Source organism: Macaca mulatta, chromosome 14 (assembly GCF_049350105.2).
Source record: "Macaca mulatta isolate MMU2019108-1 chromosome 14, T2T-MMU8v2.0, whole genome shotgun sequence".
Classification (NCBI taxonomy): Eukaryota; Metazoa; Chordata; class Mammalia; order Primates; family Cercopithecidae; genus Macaca; species Macaca mulatta.
Window position 1 is genome coordinate 120986736 of NC_133419.1, and position 20226 is coordinate 121006961.

A 20226-nucleotide genomic window follows, 5' to 3' on the forward strand; every position below is an offset into this window, starting at 1 on the left:
TTCCTCCTAAGAAAAAAAGAATATCATCTCAGAATTTCTAAGATTTTAATCCATTTTTTTTTTAAGAGACAGGGTCTCACTATGTCACCCAGGCTGGAATGCCGTGGCATGATCATAGCTCACTGCAGCCTCAAACTCCTGGGCTCGAATGATCCTCCCATCTCAGCCTCCCAACTAGCTGGGACTATAGGCATGTAACACCATGCCTGGTTAATTTTTTTTTTTTTTTTTTTTAGTTTAGAGATGAAGTCTTGCTATGCTGCCCAGGCTGGTCTCAAATTCCTACATCGAGCCCTATTTTTGAAAGTCACTACACTGTCATTGTTTTTGTCATTTCAGGGCCACTCACAGAGGCCTCTGCCCAGCTGCCCTGGCTGGAAGGGCACACACAGGCAGGAAAAGTAAGCTGCAGTGCAGTAGGCCCTGGGCTAGCTCTCTCCTCTCTAGCTGGTCACTCCTTTCCTGCCTGGATCTTCCTGCCGTTTCCATCTCCAAGTGCCTGATGGGATCCAGCACTGACTCTCCTCTTCCTTCCACTTGCAGATTAAAACCGAAGATCTCAGTGACTCCCTGCAGCAGACCCTCTCCCATCGGCCATGCCACCTGAGTCAAGGACCTGCCATGATGTCCGGAAACCAAATGTCTGGGGTAAATGCCAGCCCATGTCAGGTAACCCTGATATTCACAGTGGGCCAGTGTGTTTAACTCAGTTCCTCTGGGAAATGTTCGACTTCCATGCTTGGTACTCTGTGAACCCGTATCAGTCTAAAGAACCCCCTGCAGGCAATGTGGGAAAGAGATTTGGAGGCTGTGAGTGGGGCTCTAAAACAGTCCTCTTACAGGTGGAGCCTGGCTAGGGATGTGAAGAAGCAGGCCTCTACTTCTCGGGGACAAAAAGGAGCCAGGCTTGCCAAAGCCAAGGACCTAACAGCCGTGCTGCTGGTGTCTGCCAGCCACATCCAGGGGAATCCTAGGTGGACAGCTGCTGCTGGGTTAGAGAACGTTTCTGTCCCCAGTGGGCCCACTCTGCCTCCCCTAAGGTTTTATGTTAGAGCCAAACTAGAATGGATTGCTGGTGGGGGAAGAAAGAGGCGTCTGAGCTAGTAACAGCCAAGGTCCGGGAGGGCGTTCATGTGATGAGACCTCTTGTCAGCAGGAATCACCTGGGGGAGAAAGAACCACTCCTTTCTGGAAACACATAAGAATGTGGATCCGTCCCTTCACCTTCCATTCAGCAAGGCGTCTCAGGTCTTCTCTCTGTGCACAGACCTAAGCTCAACCCCATGGGGCACAGAGCTCGGAGTCTCCATTGCAGAGAACTCCCCGATCCCCCAAGCATCAGAATTATTAGTCCTATGTCCTGGGCTGGTAGGAGAAACCCTGGACTTTTTGTTTAACTAAATGGGTTTTATTAAGAATGAATAGCTTGTTCCACCTCACAGCTCCCACCCGGACACCCTCCAGGAAAGATTCAGGCCCAGGAAACAGCTGAGGCATGGCTTTTAGCATAATCAAGTGGCATGAGATTAAAAAAGAATTGGACTGTTGGGGATTGCATGTTATCTCTAGGATAAACTCTGAGAGATGGGTCATACCCAGGCTTTGCCTTCAGGGCATTTTACAGTCTAGTTGAGAGACAGGACTGACACATATAAAAATTAACTTAGGAGGTAAGGGTTAAGTAACAATATGTCGTAAGGACTTCCAGGCTGAGGGCAGAAGCTGTAACAATACCAGCATTAATGGAGTACCTACTATTTGCTAGACACTGGGGATACACAGTGGCATAAAGCAAGGTCAGCCTGCACAGTCTCCAAGTCTGGAGACTCCTGGGACAGATGTGTGGCAGGCAGATGGGGCTGATGTCCCCAGCTTGTAAATTCTGTGATGTATGTGTATCTCTCCACGTGCAGGACATGGCTTCCCTCCATCCGCTCCAGCAGCTTGTGCTGGTTCCCGGCCACTTACAGTCTGTATCCCAGTTCCTGCTATCTCAGACCCAGCCTGGGCAACAAGGTAAGAACCCTGAGGTTTTCCACATAGACCGAGTCCAGTCAAGTGCTGCTGCTGCTGCTGCTGCTTTTTGCTGGGTGAGGGGGCCTAATTGGAGAGCATGCATTAGTCAGTCACCCATCTGCTATTAAGACTTACTTATCCACCCCAGAGTCTGAGGAAGGGACCCTGGCAATGCTCCTGCAGGCTTAGTCTCCTTCTCTGCTTCCCCTTCCCAGCCTCCTCTTGGGTGGTCTGGCCCACCTCCTCAATTTCGTGGTGAGTGGAGACGGAAGGTGCAGGCGTGGAGGAGAGCTGTGCTGTACAGGGAGGGGAAGCGCCCTGGGAAATGCAGTACTGACAAGTCCCAATTCCTTGGAAATCTCTCCTGGACACAGATTCGGACTTGCTGCCTGGAAGCCTGGCTGTGATTCTATTTGGAGAGAGCAGCAGTGCCACCCACAGGTTGTAGAAAGGGTATTCAGGTTTTCTTTGGCAGGGAAATTACAACCAGAGAACTCCTCCCTGGCCAAGAGAATATAGATTGAACTATTAATAAATAGCTAACATTTCTTGAGCATGATGTGCCAGGAGCTCTGCTGAGTAATTTTTCTGACATTCCTCAAAATAACCTTGTGCAGTAGGTAGTCCTATTATGCCTCTGGTGACCTACTGGGAAGTTCCAGAACCGTTTAGCTGAGACCCATACTCTTGGCCATCACACTGTGCTGCCTGTCCCACTCCCATCTCCACCAGCTAGGGTCAAAAGTGATGGAGGGTTGGCCGGGCACGGTGGCTCATGCCTGTAATCTCAGCATGTTGGGAGGAGGAGGTGGGCAGATCACTTGAGGCCAGAAGTTTGAGACCAGCCTGGCCAACATGGTAAAACTGTCTCCTCTAAAAATACAAAAATTAGCCGGGTGTGGTGGTGCAAGCCTGTAATCCCAGCTACTCTGGAGGCTGAGGCAAGAGAATCACCTGAACCTGGGAGGCAGAGGTTGCAGTGAGCCGAGATTGCACCACTGCCCTCCAGCCTGGGCGACAGAAAGAGACTCTGTCTCCGAAAAAAAAAAAAAAAAGTGATTGAGGAAGCATAAACTCTCTCCTGTGGCAAGTCCCAGGTAGAGGCTTTGGAAATCCAGAATCCAAACAAAATGCAACTCTGCCTTCTGCCCTTAGCTCGTGCATAAATGAGTCATTATGCTTAGTTTCCAAGGCACCTCAGAATACTATGGTGATGAATGAGACCCTATTTGAATTTTTTTTTTTTTTTTTTTTTTTTGAGATGGAGTCTCGCTCTGTCGCCCAGGCTGGAGTGCAGTGGCTGGATCTCAGCTCACTGTAAGCTCCACCTCCCGGGTTTACACCATTCTCCTGCCTCAGCCTCCCAAGTAGCTGGGACTACAGGCGCCCGCCACCACGCTCGGCTAGTTTTTTGTATTTTTTTAGTAGAGATGGGGTTTCACCGTGTTAGCCAGGATGGTCTCGATCTCCTGACCTCGTGATCCGCCCGTCTCGGCCTCCCAAAGTGCTGGGAGTACAGGCTTGAGCCACCACGCCCGGCCCCTACTTGAATTTTTAAGTGTTTATTTTGGTTAAACAATAAACATCATACTCCTTGAATGGAAAAGGGAAGGTAACAGTTTAATTTGTTTTCAGAAGACTGGAGAGTGACATGAAAATGACCCAGGCATATAACCAGCTAGGTCAGTGTATGATGCAGTGGTGGAAAGACACTTCCAAATTTGGAGTCAGAAAAATTTATTGGTTTTTCAAAAAGTCACTTACTCACTGTGTGTTTTTGGGAAACTTACTGAACCTCTCTGAGCCTCCATTTCCTCTTCTGTAAAAATGGGATAATAGCAAGGCTCTGCCTCATGAGATTATTGAGAGTCACTTGAAATAATGCATGTGAAAAGGCTGTATCCATTTCAACTGCCATGTCAGAATTGCCATTAGTACCCAAGCCTCTCAACTCCCAGTTCAGGATTCCTTGTAAGAGATTTCTTGCCCATGTATTTTAATAATGAACAATGAAGCCCTGACTTTTTAGACTGAAAAGCATAAAGGTCAACATCAGCAGATGCTGTACATTGTGACCCAGAACAGCCTAGGGAACACAGACACCCCAAGGCGCTGTTGAGTGATAAGCAGTTGGGGTAACCAACCCCATTGTCTGCTTTGGCGGTTTGATGGCCCCACTCCTGCTGGGAGAGTGAGCCACCAACCAGGCAGAGCCCTTCATGTGCAATTTTCCCAGGGAGGATGGAGAAGCAGGTATAATACATACTGCCGTCTCAAAAAAAAAAAAAACCATACTGCCCAAGGGAGTTTCCAGAGGCTCAGCCCTGGACTTTCCCTCATTTCTCAGCCCTCCCTCCCAAGTATAAAACGTCCTGGTTAGCCACATGCCTCTGGCTAAGGCCCACTGCCCTTTAGAGCTGCATGGTCGTATCTGCTTGGTCTGGCATCCTCACAGATTTGCTTGGGCCTCTGTAGCCATCCCAGCTGCTTCTCCTGCAGGGAAAGCCAAAATCCTCAGCCCCAGCTTGACTTCTCAGCAGCCACCCTGCATCCCTTCCCTTCCTGGGTTTCTTCCGCTCTGGTAATCAGATCCCAGAGTAGATCCTCTTGACCCTCCTTAGCCTCTGCACCTCTCCAGACAGGCGGGCAGGTGGAAGGACTGGTTTGGGGACTGCTGTTTACATGTCTGTTTATCCCTGTATCTGATTTGCCTCCACCTATATGTGGCAATGCCTGGCAGTGCTAGAAGGACCTCTCCATGGGACTTGAGATGGGTGGAGGAACCTGATCAGGTGGCAGGGGGTCGGGACAGTGATCATGGTGCCAAAGTTGTAGCACATGTCTTTCAAATAGCCTGGATTTTATTTGTCTGTTCCTTTGTCCCTCCCCTTTCACTCAGGTCTGCAGCCAAATCTCCTCCCCTTTCCACAGCAACAAAGCAGTCTCCTCCTCCCACAGACTGGGCCGGGACTGGCATCCCAGGTAAACAACCCCATTCTTCCTGTTTCCTCTAGGAATGTGTCAGCTCTCACTGAGTTTAACTCACTAGTTTCCCCCCTACCCCTTTAACAGGATACTAATCCCTCTGGGGAGAGGGGCCAGCAGGGAACTGTCCGTTGGCATAGGGGAAATCCAAGCTACAGCAAGGAGGGAGGGGACAATTTATCAAGTATCACTGGTGGGGCCACAGTTAGAACCCAGAGATTCCAGCTCCCAGGCCAGCCTCCTTCATGCTCCAGGCACCGAACTCCAGCCCTGCACAGGCCCCAGCATTGCTCCTCTGAGAGCCAGGCTCAGCTAACTTCTGAGGCACACCAAGATGGCCACGAACTCTCCCTAGGTGCTCTCAGGGGCCAAGGGGAAGACTAAAATACCACAGACCTGATGTCCCAGACCACAAAGCCCGTGGCTTTCACCTCTGGGCCACTGTTCCAGATTGCCTCCTGCAGTGGGCACGTATATAGGCCAGTGGGAGAGGGGTTGTTTGCAGAGCTGCCATGGTTCCACACAGCACCTTTTTTCCAACTAGGAAAAAGGCATCTCTCCTTCTGGCCAGCGGTAGTCTCATGCCAGGGTGCACAGATTGGCGACAGCAGCATGAGCTGTATCTTAGCTGCCATTCTTCTCCTGATCTGGGTGCCCCTGCACAGTTAATAACCTGCACAGCTGCAGGAGATGGTTCTGCACAGATGGTTGGGCAGAATGGCTGGGAATGACTGCAGAGATCTCTGTGCTAAGAGCCGGGTGGCTCACCAAGAGCCCTGCCTTCAGAGAGGGCTGAGGCCACTAAAAGTACCTGGAGGGGAAGCTCGCCATCTAGTGGTTGAAATGTGGACACCAGCACCACGAGTGGCTCTTCCACCTCCTCCTGGCGTGGGTTTACAGCTGGAAGAGATCTTAGAATATTCAAGATCAACTCTCATATCTTATCGTATTTTGGCACGGAGAGACTGGTAGCAGAGAGACCACACAGAAGATTATGAAGATCATCCAGGGGAGGGGTCATAAAGGATTGGCTTAAGAGTTGTGGCAATAAGAAGAGGGGATGATTGAGGAGATGTTTTGGGAAGTTGAATCAGTGCAGGTTGCCAGTGGATTCAAGATGAAAGGAGGAGGGAGAAGGTCTAGCAGAGAGCCCCATAAGTCTTTGTCAAATGAAAGAACAAATAAAAGGAAGGTTCAAAGAGGACTGGGGCTTTGTCCTGAGGGTCTGGTCTATACCACACTCTCCTCACACATCCCTTCCCTGCAAAATAAGAACCAAATTCATGATGGTTTCAGACTAAAAGACCCTTCATTGGGGGAAAGACTCCTAAACTTCTCTCTGGTCCTTTCACCTTCTTCATGATAAGGATGCCTATCTGAATGGTAAACCTAAATATCCCAGAGGAGAAGAAATAATGTTAACCCTAGTATACACAAACTAAATCAAAAAGGAGAGAAGAGGTGGATTTAGCCCTCTGAGCTGGACACAGTGCCTGGACCCCGAGGCCCAGATTTCACTCTATCCTTGTGGAATGATAGATGTCTTTAAGATTGGATTCATTCCTGACCCCAAATAGGCACAACATGGTTCTAGGTTTAAGAGTACATTTTCCTATGAAAATAAGCTCAAGAAAGAATATCTGGCTGGGCACAGTGGCTCATGCTTGTAGTCCCAGCACTTTGGAAGGCCAAGGCAGGTAGATCGCTTGAGCCCAGGAGTTCACGACCAGCTTGGGCAACATGATGAAGCCCTGTCTCTGCAAAAACAAAAGTTAGCCAGGCAGGGTGGCACATGCCTGTAGTCCCAGCTGTTCAGGAGGCTGAGGCAGGAGAATGGCTTGAGCCCAGGAGGTTGAGGCTGCAGTGAACAGTGATTGTGCCACTACATTCTAGCCTGGGTGACAGAGTGAGATCCTGTCTCAAAAAAAAAAAAAAAAAAAGGAGGAGGAGGAGGACGAGGAGGAGGAGGAGGAGAAGAAGAAGGAGGAGGAGGAGGAGGAGGAGGAAGAAGGAAGAAAGAAGGAAGAAGAAGAAGAAGAAGAAGAAGAAGAAAGAGAGAGAGAGAGAGAGAGAAAGAAAGAAAGAAAGAAAGAAAGAAAGAAAGAAAGAAAGAAAGAAAGAAAGAAAGAAAGAAGAAAGAATATCTCCTAACATCCCAAATGAGATCAAGGTGCATTTTATAAAGGTACTGATTAAAATACCTTTGATTAAAAATAAAACACTTTCATGAAAGAAAATGGTGGTTTAGAAAGTAAAATGATGCACAAGAGTTTGACATTTCAGGAAAGTTCTATGAAGGCCACGAGTTCTTGGATATTCCCTGTTATCTTCAGTTAATGCCTGTTCAACACCTCAGTTACTCGCTTTATGGAAAAAAAAAAAAAAAAAAAAGGCAAGCAACCTTTTCTTGGTCCAGTTCTGTGCTTTGTTTTGGGAATCTTTGTAAACAACCCTGCTAGCTCCTTTTATGGTAGAAAACTGAAAGGAGGAAGTAACCTGCTAAGACTCAAATAGTGAGTCACAGTCTAAACTCAGGCCACCTCCCTATCCTGCACTCCTGATGTTTCTACCCAGATATTCCAGTTATTTGCTATACATTCATAGAAACTTCAATCTCTACTTCCATGCCATTGGAAAAAAATAGGACTCAAATGTACCCAGGGTGTATCCAGGGATCTGTCATCCTCTAAGTGGGCCTATTAGTAAAAAAAAAAAAAAAAAAAATCAGAAATTGTTATTTATTGATCTTTGTGGTGGATCTGCTTGGCGTGTTTCCTATCAGGCAGTTGGGCGCCCTGGGCTGCCAGGATCCTCTTTAGAACCCCACCTGGAAGCATCCCAGCATCTCCCGGTGTCCAAGCATCTACCCAGCTCTGGAGGGGCCGATGAGCCCAGTGACCTTGAAGAACTAGAGAAGTTTGCCAAGACCTTCAAGCAGAGGCGCATTAAGCTGGGCTTCACACAGGTTTGGTTTTAGGGGAAAAGATAGAAGAAATTGAGCTGAGCGGCTGGAGACTGGGCTTCCCAAGTGCAGGTTTCAAGAGCGACCAGAGGCTCGATGTGTTTGGGGCCAGCTCATCGTGTCCCTGAGTTCTCTGAGAATAGGGCACAGTCGCCATTGGTAGGGAAATTGAGGACGTTGCTGGTGGAGGAGAATGAGAGGTGGAAAAGGGGCTGGCTCTCCCAAGCACATGGGCATGGTCCACTCAGAGTCTAAGGAGAGAAAGAAACCGATTCTTCACCTTAGAGGGAGGAGACTTGGAAAGCAGCTGAGCATGGGTGAGCACTCGAAGGTTCAGGCTGGCTGTGTGATCGATGCTAGGACCATGCAGGATGTGGGCAAACAAGAGGAGGAGGCCGCCTCTCATGTTCCTCCCCCTCGGTCCCCACACTTAGGGAGATGTGGGGCTGGCGATGGGAAAGCTGTATGGCAACGACTTCAGCCAGACCACCATCTCGCGATTTGAGGCCCTCAACCTGAGCTTCAAGAACATGTGCAAGCTCAAGCCCCTGCTGGAGAAGTGGCTGAATGATGCAGGTAGGCCTCACAAACACAGATGCCAGGGGCCCTAGAGGGCTCTGCAGGGAAGGGCCAGTGACTTGTCATGTTGGGGCTTTTGGGAGTTGATACCTAACACCCCTTTCTTCTCCTGAGACTGGAGCCGATGGAGAAACAAGACACAGGGCACAGGCAAGTGTAGATGAAAGTGTCAGCTTGACTATTGAGAAGCCCTCAGAAGGATGTGGATTTAGGTCTGTGTCCATCAGGATTTGCCCCCATTCAATTCCTACCCCATCCCACTCAGCGTAGACCTTAGAACAACGTGCCAGCGACAAAGTCTGGGTCTGCAGAGCAGACACACTTATGCAGATTGCTGTCTGGAATAAGTCTAGGTCAGGGAAACAGCAATGGAGCCTCTAGGGTCTCACTGGGAGGTGGAGACCACAGGCATGACACAGGGTCTTTCCCTGGCTAGTTCTCGAGTAGGTTTTCAGCAGACAGGGACTTACTGCAACCCAGGTTGGTCAGGAAAGCCTGACTGCAGGGGTGGGGTTTGTGGGAGGACTCAGTGAGGGGTGGTGGCTGGGAGGCATTCCAGGAGATCAAGGGTATAAGCCAAGGGACCACACGTTTGGAATAATGAGCGGAAGAGTATGGCAGCAGGGACTAGCATAAGATGGGGCTTCTCAACCTTGGCACTATGGACATCCTGGGCCAGGTCATTCTTGTTGCCAGGGACTGGCCTATGCATTGCAGGATGTTTTGAGCATCCCTGGTCCCTACCCATTAGTTGCCAGTAGCATCCACCCCCAGTTGAAACAGCCAAGAATCTCTCCAGACATTGCCAAATGTCCCAGGGGGAGTGGTGGTGATGCGGAGTCCCCCCTGGTTGAGAACCGCCAGCCTAGGCAGAGAGAGGGAATGAGCCAGTCTCCAGGGCTGGGCTCTATTCAGTAGATTCACGTGGATTGGTGGTTACACTGGAGAGGGAGGAAAGGGTGGGGCAGCCAGCCAGGGCTGTTACTCCCACGGAAGGGCCTCTACACACAAGCATGGGAGGGGGCAGGAAGTTCCCCCCACGGGCTGCCCCTTAGACAGCCTTTATGGAAGCACTGAAACGAGCGAAATGATCCGAAGGTCTTCGAATCTCTGGAGAAGGGCCCTGTGACCAGTTCTAGTCCTCATCAGATGCCTGAATCCTTCCTCGGGGGTATCCCTCCTATGGCCCCTACAGCCTTAGCTCAAACATTGGCACTGGCACGAAAATGCCTCCAACACCAACAGTCTGCCACGAAGTGCCATTGCTTTTGGCTCCAAATCCCATTTCACATTTCGCTCAGTATTCACATCCAGGCATATCTGTAAACAGCAGCCTCACCAGTGTTACTCATAGGAGTCCTGCCAGTGTCCACTTACACCCACATGTGCCACCGATGCCTGGACATCCCTCAGCCATGACCCCAAACACTGGAGACACTGCTGTGGGGGCCTCAGAGGGCCACGGAGGGTCACGGAGGGCCACAGAAGGCCATGGGGGGCAATGGAGGGCCACGGAGGGCCTTTGCCCTGCGCAACGAAAAGAAGTGGGATTCTTGGTCTGTTCTGGGCTCCCTGCTGGGGGAGGGGATTGCCCCTGAAAATGCCACTGCAGAGCCCATCGGGAAGGGTTGTTGGACCTCAAATCCATGAAGGCACCAGCCACTCATCCCCTTCTCTGAGCTTCCTCTGTTCCTTCGTGTCCCCGCAGAGTCCTCTCCGTCAGACCCCTCAGTGAGCACGCCCAGCTCCTACCCCAGCCTCAGTGAAGTATTTGGAAGGAAGAGAAAGAAACGGACCAGCATCGAGACCAACATCCGCCTGACTCTGGAGAAGAGGTTTCAAGATGTGAGCAGCACCTTCGGGTGGGCATGGGTGGGCTGCCTCATACAGGTAGGGGGAGCAGACACGGCACAGGCCGCTTGGCACCAGCCCCTCAGCACCTCAGACCTGCCCTGGGACACAATCAGAAAACACATTATCCCACTCCAGGCCCCCAGGTATTGGAGTGCAAAGCTGCTCGCCATCTCAGGTTCCAGGAACCTCCTCCTCCACTGACCCTTCTTGCCCTGACATCTATTTAGGACTCTGTTTTTCTCACCGGGAGATTTAAAGAACGGGCTGTAGGGTCCCAGAACACAATGTATCTCCGTATCCAGCTGAAGTAAAGGGAGTAAAGTCAGGGGATTGTATATAAGTTCTCTATTTTCTGTGCAGTACATTTTATGTTTTTCAAATTATAAATATAATAAATGCTTATTGTAAGCAATTTGGAAAGTACAAGGAAGTAGAAAGAAAAAGAATATTCATCACCAAATGCCATCTGACCTCATTTCCTTCTACTCTTCTTTTCTGTGTACATTTAAATACTTGTCATCATGTTATACACCTACATTTTTTGGAACTTGTAGCAAAAGCATATTTTTGAGCCAGTGGAAGCTGTGAGCCCTGTGCAAGCTGAGAAACAGATGTGGCCTAACCAGCACCTAGCCAGGCTCCCTTAGATCCCAGCCTCCAGAGCCGCCATGGGTACCACATATCTCCAAAGGCCCCAGGCCTCCAGGACTGCCGTCCCTCCGGCAGATTCCTCACATATTTGGCTCAAAGATTTGGTGCCCACATCCAGCTAGCCGAATGACAACAACTGGCTTTTCCTTCTTTTTAGGCTTCCTAGAGTGGCAAGGTTAAGGGAGGGTGTAGGAGTGGGGGAAAGTGGCTGGGGCTAAAGACCAGGTGCGAGGGACCAGAACAAGGGAGTGGCACCCATGTAGCATGTATTGCTGTGCCACAGTCCTGATGGGTCCATGTGTTTTAGCTTTCTCATTTCCTGCTTTGAGGCAGGAGGACAGGAAGAAATGACAAGGCAGGCCAGGCGGCGGTGACTCATGCCTGTAATCCCAGCACTTTGGGAGGCCGAGGCAGGTGGATCACCTGAGGTCAGGCATTCAAGACCAGCCTGCCCAACATGGTGAAACCCCATCTCTACTTAAAATACAAAAATTAGCTGGGCGTGGTGGCGCATGACTGTAATCCCAGCTACTCGGGAGGCTGAAGCAGAGAGAAATGCTTGAACCTGGGAGGTGGAGGTTGCAGTGAGCAGAGATCACGCCATCGCACTCCAGCCTGGGCAACAGAGCGAGACTCCGTCTCAAAAAAAACAAAAAAAAGAAATGACAGGGAGAAGGACATCAGATTATCAGATTATAAGGAAGAACACAGAGGGGAGCAGCAGCTCTGGGGACTCTGCCTGCCCCACGTAACTCATGCATGGACTCCTCTCCTCCGAACTCATGAACAAAGGAAAGACAGCCTACATCTATGGAAACCCTACTTTGTGTCAGGCCCTGTGCTTGGCAGTTTACACACATTTTCTCATTTAATTCCCACAATAATCCTATGTGGTGGGCATGATTATTCTCATTTCATAGATGATAAGACAGGCTCAGAGAGGTTAAGGAAGTTTCCTAAGGACATATAGTAAGTGAAAAAGCCAGTATTTCATCCTAGGTCTGACTCTAAAGCTTTTGATCCATGTATAGTTGTATCCTGTTTCTTTGGGACCTCTGTTCCCCACCCCTGATTCCCTTTTCTTGACCATACTCTGTCCTTTCGGTCCCTATAGAACCCAAAACCCAGCTCGGAGGAGATCTCCATGATTGCAGAGCAGTTGTCCATGGAGAAGGAGGTGGTGAGAGTCTGGTTCTGCAACCGACGCCAAAAGGAGAAGCGAATCAACTGCCCTGTGGCCACACCCATCAAACCACCTGTCTACAATTCCCGGCTGGTGAGTGGCCAGGAACCAAGCTGTCTGCCAAGAACTGGAGGGACATGATGCTTGGAGGGGAAAGTGGTGGCTGCAGGGAAGAAGGGGAGCATCCAGTAAATAAATAAGCAAAGAGATGCTGTATAGAATATAGTATAAAGAACACTAAAGAAGGGCGAGGGAATAGAAGGGGATAGCGGGGAGATGCTCTTTCAATAGGGAGGTCAGAGAGGCTCTCCCTGATAAGGGTGTGTGAACAGAGACCTAGAGTTGTCAGGGAATTAAATATGTGGATATCTGGGGGAAAGAATGTTCTAGGCAGAGGGCCTAGCAAGTGAAAAGATCCAGTATGCTTAAGAAACAGCAAGGCAACCAGTGTGGCTGGGGACAGAATGAGAAAGGGGACCAAAAGTAGGAGAAGAAGTCAGAGAAGAAACAAGAAGCAGAGCGCCCAAGGTCTTGGAGGCCATTGAAAGGCCCCTGGCTTTCAGTTTGGGTAAAATGAGAAGCCATTGGAGAGCTCTAGCCAGAGAAGGCTGAGCTGGCTAACACGGGCTGCTACGTGGGGAATCATCTGTGTGGAAGCCGGAGACCAGTTAGGAGAATGACAGTGGTCAGGCTGTGTGATGGAGGCTTGGCCTAGGGTGGTGGCCATGGAGGTGAGGAGGAGCAGTTGCATTCTGGCTAGACTTTGACGGTGGAGCAGCATGATGTGCTCAGATACGGAATACAAGAAAGGAAGCAAAGATGATTAAAAGGGTTTTGGCCTGAGCTGTGCGTTGGAAAGCACTGCCATTTTTTTGAGATGATGAAAACTGCAGGAAGAGCAAGTTCAAGGAAAAAAGCTAAGAATTTGGGGCTGGTCACATTAAGTTGGACATACCTACAAGGCATCCAAGAGTAAGTATGAAGGAGTTATATCTGTGACTCTGGAGTTCAAGGGAGAAGCCAGGGCTGGGAACAACTTGAAGTTCTAGGCAGACTATGAAGTTTAGGGGGCAGGAAATATCTTTTCCATGCAGGGAGAAATGGTACCTGGAGGGTGGGGGTGGGAAGCTTCTTCTCTGGGGATGATGATGGTTGAAGGTTAAGGGAGTTGGGGAGAACGATGCTGCCCTTCAGTCTTTCAGCACTGTAAGATGGGTGAAATGCAGCCTTGTCAGGGAGGAACACAGCTGTTTCCCCAAAACTACACCATTGTTGATTCTTTCACCAACCAGCTACCGACTACCTTCTATATATTGTGCCAAGTGCTGGGGATACAAAGATAAATATTGTTTGTTCCCTGTCCCAGAGGACCTCACTGCCTAGCAGAGGAGCAAGTAAATAAACAAATGGAAAACAGCATGATCATTTCTTCAGGAGAACTTAGGAGCGGCAGCTAACCAGCCTTGGGAGCTGGTGTTTAGGACAGGCTTCCCCAAGGAGATAATTAATACCTGAGCTGAGTCTAAAGGATGAAGAGGAATGAGAGGCAAATAAATGTGGGTGGAGCTCTCCCAGGGGCAGGGACAGTGTGGCAAGCTCACAGAACTGCAAGTGGTTGAGTGTTGAAAGATGAGGCTGGACAGATCAGAAGGGCCAGACTGTGCAGGGATTGTCCACAATGCTAAGGAACTGAAGGTTTGGGGGAATCACTGAAGGATTTTCACAGGATATTGGCATGATAATTTTCTCTTTTTTGAATGATCACTCTGACTGCAGGATAAAGGACTGCAGGATAAAGAGGCCCAAGATGGGTTTCAGGGAGGCCAGTTAGGATGGGACTGCAGGTAGCCAGTAGAGAAAGACTGAGGGCAAAGCAACCCCAGGAGGGAGGAAAGAAGAGGGTGGGAGGGATTCCAGAAATCATTAGAAGGTCTTGGTTAATGAATGGAAAGCTGGATGGGGGCAGGGAGAAGAAAAGGGGATCCTCTGCGATGACTCTTGGCGTTCAGGCTGGGCTGACTGGGTAGATGGTATTGCCATTTACGGAACAAGCAAACCAGGAGGAGATGGCTTGGGAGTGGCAAGAAGTGATGATTTCAGTTCTCATGTCATGATGCACAGCGAGGCTGCAGGACACCCATGTGGGAATGTCCTTGGGCACTTGAGATTATGGGTCTGGAAGTGAGACTGGAAGGCTGGGATGGAGACACGGACTAGGGAGTCACAAGTGTGCAGGTGGTGGTTGAAATCCTGGGTGAGAAGGAACTCGCCTATGGAGTTTATGTAGAGGAAGCAAAGAGCAAAGACCTTGCCACCAGCTTTCGCGAGATGGGCAAAGGAAGAGCATCAGGGAAGAAACTGAAAAGGAGGGACCAGAAAAGGCAAGAAACTACAACCAAGTAGATGTGAGGAGTGTTGGGCAGGAATGAGCCCCATAGGAGTGCCCTGGGAAACAAGAGGAAAGACGCCCAAATCAGAATGGGGCCCGGGAGGGTGAATATCTAATTTGTTTGGAGAACAGATTAGTAATTAGCAAGAGTAGTGTACAAGGCAGAAGGAACAGCCTGTGAGAAGGCATGGAGGTTTTTTATTTTTTATTTATTTTTATTATTTTTATTTTTCTGAGATAGAGTTTTGCTCTTTTTGCCCAGGCTGGAGTGCAATGGTGCGATCTAGGCCCACTGCAACCTCCACCTCCTGGGTTCAAGTAATTCTCCTGCCTCAGCCTCCTGAGTAGCTGGGATTACATGCACCCACCACCAAGCCTGGCTAATTTTGTATGTTTAGTAGAGACGAGGTTTCACCGTGTTGGCCAGGCTGGTCTCAAACTCCTGACCTCAGTGATCTGCCCGCCTTGGCTTCCCAAAGTGCTAGGATTACAGGTATGAGCCACCGCGCCCAGCCTGAAGGCATGGAATTATAAAACAACATGATGCATTTGGGAAATCGCAAGCATTTCAGTCTGGCTAGAGCAAGGGGTTCATGATTAAAATTAGAGGGGCTGATGAGTGTGGGATCATAATGGGCCATGGATGCTGAAGTACCCTAAACTCTGTAAGGGATCATTAAACATGCTAAGTTGGAGGCAAGATGATATTCACTCATTATTTCTTCCTTAAGCATTCACTGAGCACCTACTATATGTTTGGTACTGGGGCTCCAGTGGTGAACAGCACACGTGATCCCTGCTCACAGTGTAGCAGAAAAACAGATACTAAACAAATGCTATTTGTGATGAAGGCTTAAGAGAAGAGGTACAGGTATATGAGGTGCCTAACCTAGTCCAGAGTGTCAGGAGCTTCTCTGAGGAATGATGTTTACACTGACACCAGAAGAATGAATGTCACCATTGATATTAACAGGGAAAGTGTCTGAGCTGGGGAGGCAGGGAGGAGTGAGGGGAGGGAAGAATATTCTAGGTAGAGGAAATAGCATGTACAAAGGTTCTCAGGTTGGTGGTGGGGTGGGGTAGGCGGAAAGAAGCATAGAAGGCCAGAATGGGCTGGACACCAGGCAGTGCGGGTGTGAATGAGGAGGCTGGAATGGTAGGCAGGGGCTGGATTATGTCGGGCATCGTAGGCCTTGTTAGGAAACTTGGGTCATGTCATAGGAACTTTGGAATCTTGCAAGATTGGACTTTATTTAGAGCAGATGAGAAGTAGTAGGTTCTCCCTTTGGTTCAATACCAACCCAGGACATCAACATGATGAGAAATGGAGGGGGCCGAGGGAGCCAAGCAGGGGCCCCGTTCCTCATCAGCTTTCATTCAACACATATTTACTGAGCAGCTGTGACGTTCCAGGGACCGTAGAAAGCACTGGGGGTGTGGCAGTGAACCACATAGGCGTTACCCTGCTCTCTTGAAGTCTACAGCCTAATGGCAGTGAAGGACATTAAATAAATAGTTACACTAACACTGGTGATGTCATGAAGGGAAAGGAGAGAGAACATTTTCTGATCCTATCTTTAGGTCTCATTGAGACAGTCCCTTGGGACTAGGACATAGTTTCTTCTGCTTCTGGAATAAAATGATTAGCAGGTGGGAAGGCAAAATGGTGCAGATCAGTGTGGGCAGAATGCTACAATATATCTAGAAAATAAAAAAGGGGGAACCATATATATGTCTGTTTGCATATGCCTAGCCTGTTTCCAGAAGGAAACAAGTTGGCCGCAATGACCAAATACATTATCATTTATTTAAAAACAACAACAAAGCCAGGCGCGGTGGCTCACGCCTGTAATCCCAGCACTTTGGGAGGCCAAGGTGGGAGGACCACCTGAGGTTAGGAGTTCAAGACCAGCCTGGCCAACATGGCAAAACTCTGTCTCTACTAAAAATACAAAAATTAGCTGGGCGTGGTGGTGGGTGCCTGTAATCCCAGCTACTTGGGAGGCTGAGACAGAAGAATCACTTGAACCCAGGAGGCAGAGGTTGCAGTGAACCGTGCGTGATAGCACCACTACACTCCAGCCTGGGTGACAGAGAGAGACTCCATCTCAAACCAACAAGAACAACCACAACCACAACAACAACAACACATGTCTTGGGTGTGACAGCAGGGAGAGGAGGAGAAGAGGTAGGGAGATTATTGATAGCATCTCTTACCACTCTGCCACCCCTCCCAACCTGTGCCCCACACCCGTCTCCACCCTTCACAGGCCCTCAGCTTACTGAGGAGGCTCATTGTATAAGGAAAAGTAAATGAAAACAGGGAAACCATTTCTGATTAATGAGGAAATGAGTACATGCCGCATCCTGTTAGGATGGGATCTTCCAAAGTGGAGAGAACAGAACTACCTTTCAATAGCCTTTGCAAACACCTGGTCAAAGATTCCCCTGTTAGCATGAGAAGAATAAGGGGCAGTGAAAATACACAGATTTTAGCTCAAAAGAAGAGTTGAATAATATCTAGAAATATATAGCAGTTGATAGCTTCTTCCTCCAGAAAGGGAGAGAACTAGCATTTAACAAGCTGGGACACTCTTTGCCAGCTGTTGGGTTGGAAGATTTACAGACATTATCTCATTATGTCTTAATTAAAATATATAATGGAAGTATTGCTACTATTTTACAGATGAGAAAACCAAATCTCAGTGGGGTTAGATAACTTGCCCAAAGTCACACAGATAGCTGTGGAGTTGTCTTACTCCCAGACCTGTTGGGCTCCAAAGTCTATTCTTTCTATTACATCTTGTTCTAGGATAGTAACAGTGAGGAGGAGGGTCCTGAATTACATGGGAGGGTAAACAAAATTATCCCAGGTCCCTTTCTAATCTCAGAGCTGATGATGCTGTGAGGTCTCCAGGGCAAAATAAAAATCTTCAGAGACCAAAGTTCAGTACCTCCGGTTACCTCTGGAGAGTCCATGCTCCATTCATCTATCAGAGTGGGAAAGCCCGAAAGAGGCTGCTAGGCTGAGCAACCCTGCTGTCCTAAGCAAAAGCAGGGTTCTTTTAGGGAAAAAGCAATGGAGACCAGGAAACAGCAGGCAACCAGCAGTATCTGCCACTGCAGGGCCCAGGAGGCTTGTCTTGCTCACCTCCGGGGCTCTCAGGCAAGGCAGCCTTCGGCTTGGCAGTGCCAAAGAAACTTTATCAGGCAATACACATTGTCAGGGGCTGTCGACACCAGGGAACTTCCGGAGCAGACTGGACCTGGTTCTGGATGCCAGTATGTGGTCCAGAGGCCTTCCCATAGAAAGGAGGATGGCGCGTAGGTTTGGGGCTAGGAAATAACCAAGGAAGCCAAGCTCTTGGTCTCTGTAGAGTCTGGGACCTACTGTCTTTGGAGAATGGTCTGAAGTTGGAGAAGGGAGCAGAAATGGACATTTACAAGCTTCTGTTGTTTTTCAGGTATCTCCCTCAGGGTCTCTGGGTCCCCTCTCTGTCCCTCCTGTCCACAGTACCATGCCTGGAACAGGTGAGCTTTAAAATGAGATTTCTGAATAACACCAGAATTCCTTTAAAACATGGGATATTAGAACGGAAAGGTATCTACCTAAGTCAGGATCCCATAAATGCATTTCAAAGGATATTAAAATCTGTGTTGGGAAAAAAGGGTTCTATGATCAAGTAAATTTGGAAAATGCTGAGTATGCACAGTTTAAACAAGCGTATTTTTTTGTTGTTGTTGTTTTGTTTTGTTCTAACTGCAGCACTTCTAAGCACTCAGGTGCATAACATTCCAAAATGAACTGTATGGAAGGCCCAAGGAAGGCAAGGCTTCCTAAAGTATACTCTATTCCTCAAAAAGTACCTGATTATTTCAAAGAACTAGACAGGATGATCACATGCCCAGGGTGGCCAGGATAGTCCCAGTGTCTGCTTCATGTCCTGACATAATTATCAATAGTACTTCCTTCCACTTTTCTATTTTTCTTTTAATCTTTGTCTTTTTTTTCTTTTTTTTTTTTTGAGACAGAGTTGCACTCTTGTTGCCCAGGCTGGAGTGCAATGGCGCAATCTCAGCTCACTGCAACCTCTGCCTCCTGGGTTCAAGCGATTCTCCTGCCTCAGCCTCCCCAGTAGCTAGGATTACAGGAGTGCACTACCATACTCTGCTAATTTTTTGTATTTTTAGTAGAGACAGGGTTTCTCCATGTTGGTCAGGCTGGTCTTGAACTCCTGACCTCTGGTGATCCACCTGCCTCGGCCTCCCAAAGTGCTGGGATTACAGGAGTGAGCCACTGCACTCGGCCCCCTCCACTTTTCAAAGTGTCTTAGGGTCTTAGTTTGGATAATAAAATATATGCCACCCTATTCATAGAACACAGTTTGGGAAACACAAACACAAGAGTTAATCCAGATACAAAATCTGCCATTTCACAGAGGATGAAAATGAGTTTCAGGAAGGTGAAACAAATCAGCAGCCGCAGAGCTGCTGAGTGGATGGCCAAGGACCAAGACAGGGCTGAGGTCCCCTCACTCCCAGTTCATTGCTCTTTTTGTTTTTGTTTTGTTTTGTTTTTTGAGACAGGGTCTTGCTCTGTTGCCCAAGCAATGCGGTGACACAATCATGGCTCACTGCAACCTCGAACTCCTGGGCTCAAGTGATCCTCCTGCCTCAGCCTCCTGAGTAGCTGAGACTACAGGTGCATGTCATCACACCTGGCGAATTTTTGTATTTTTTGTAGAGACTGGGTTTCGCCATGTTGCCCAGGTTGGTTTTGAACTCCTGGGCTTAATCGGCCCTCCTGCCTCGGCCTCCCAAAAGTGTTGGGCTTACAGGCATGAGCCATGAGCTCAGTTCATTACTCTAGTTTCTAGTAAACCATGCACCTTTTCTTGGTGGAGTCAGGAGAACTAGAGCAGCTGGCAATCTTTCATGGTGGCCTCAAGTTCTCTTTCTCCCCTATGCACTGCCTTTCTTTCCTCCTCTCTTCCTTCTTGTTCTTTTTCTCCTCCCGCCTCTTGGTCCGGGGCTGCATGTGCCCAGCCTTGGGTGTGTCCCAGAGTAGGATGATTTTGGCATCTGTCCTTGCATTTGGCAAGTCTTAGACTTGCAGAACCAGCCACACCACTCTCCAGGGCCTGGGCTGTAGAGAGCATTTGGATGAGAGCCCCTCTGGGTGTGGGCAGAAGTTGATGCTAATGAGGCAGGAGGTAGTCAGGTGGGTGTGGGTAGGGAGAGGGTGAGGTCCCTTTGGGGTTACACCAGGAAATTTGTGTCTGAGGGGCTATGTCCCAATGTCCCGGGATCCAGCAGTATTATTTTCCCCTTGTTTTTGCCTCTCCTTATCCTCAGTAACGTCATCCTGTTCCCCTGGGAACAACAGCAGGCCTTCATCTCCTGGCTCAGGACTCCACGCCAGCAGCCCCACTGCATCTCAAAATAACTCCAAAGCATCAGTGAACTCCGCCTCCAGTTTTAACTCTTCAGGGTAAGGTGGAGGGGAGGGTGCAGAGGCATCCCAGCAGGGCCAAGGGACATGTGAGAAGCTGGGCCCATGCCTTGGGAAAGAAAGCTTGTCATAGATAGGATTGGAAAAGAGGAATG

The 20226-nt window shown here is 49.0% G+C and overlaps 1 protein-coding gene across 8 annotated transcripts in view; it reads left to right on the forward strand.

Annotated features, from left to right (window-relative positions):
- Window positions 1-20226, forward strand: part of POU2F3 (POU class 2 homeobox 3) — an 89923-nt gene that overhangs the window by 60493 nt on the left and 9204 nt on the right. For 6 of the 8 annotated variants that reach the window (XM_077964531.1, XM_077964526.1, XM_028834076.2 and 3 more), the window contains 9 exons: window positions 544-669; window positions 1914-2016; window positions 4916-4998; window positions 7784-7966; window positions 8398-8539; window positions 10251-10387; window positions 12162-12323; window positions 18084-18150; window positions 19975-20110. In XM_077964531.1, coding sequence (XP_077820657.1) covers window positions 544-669; window positions 1914-2016; window positions 4916-4998; window positions 7784-7966; window positions 8398-8539; window positions 10251-10387; window positions 12162-12323; window positions 18084-18150; window positions 19975-20110 — 1139 coding nt within the window. The remainder of the gene's footprint in view (window positions 1-543; window positions 670-1913; window positions 2017-4915; window positions 4999-7783; window positions 7967-8397; window positions 8540-10250; window positions 10388-12161; window positions 12324-18083; window positions 18151-19974; window positions 20111-20226) is intronic. The other 2 variants (XM_077964532.1, XM_077964529.1) reach the window with 2 other exon arrangements.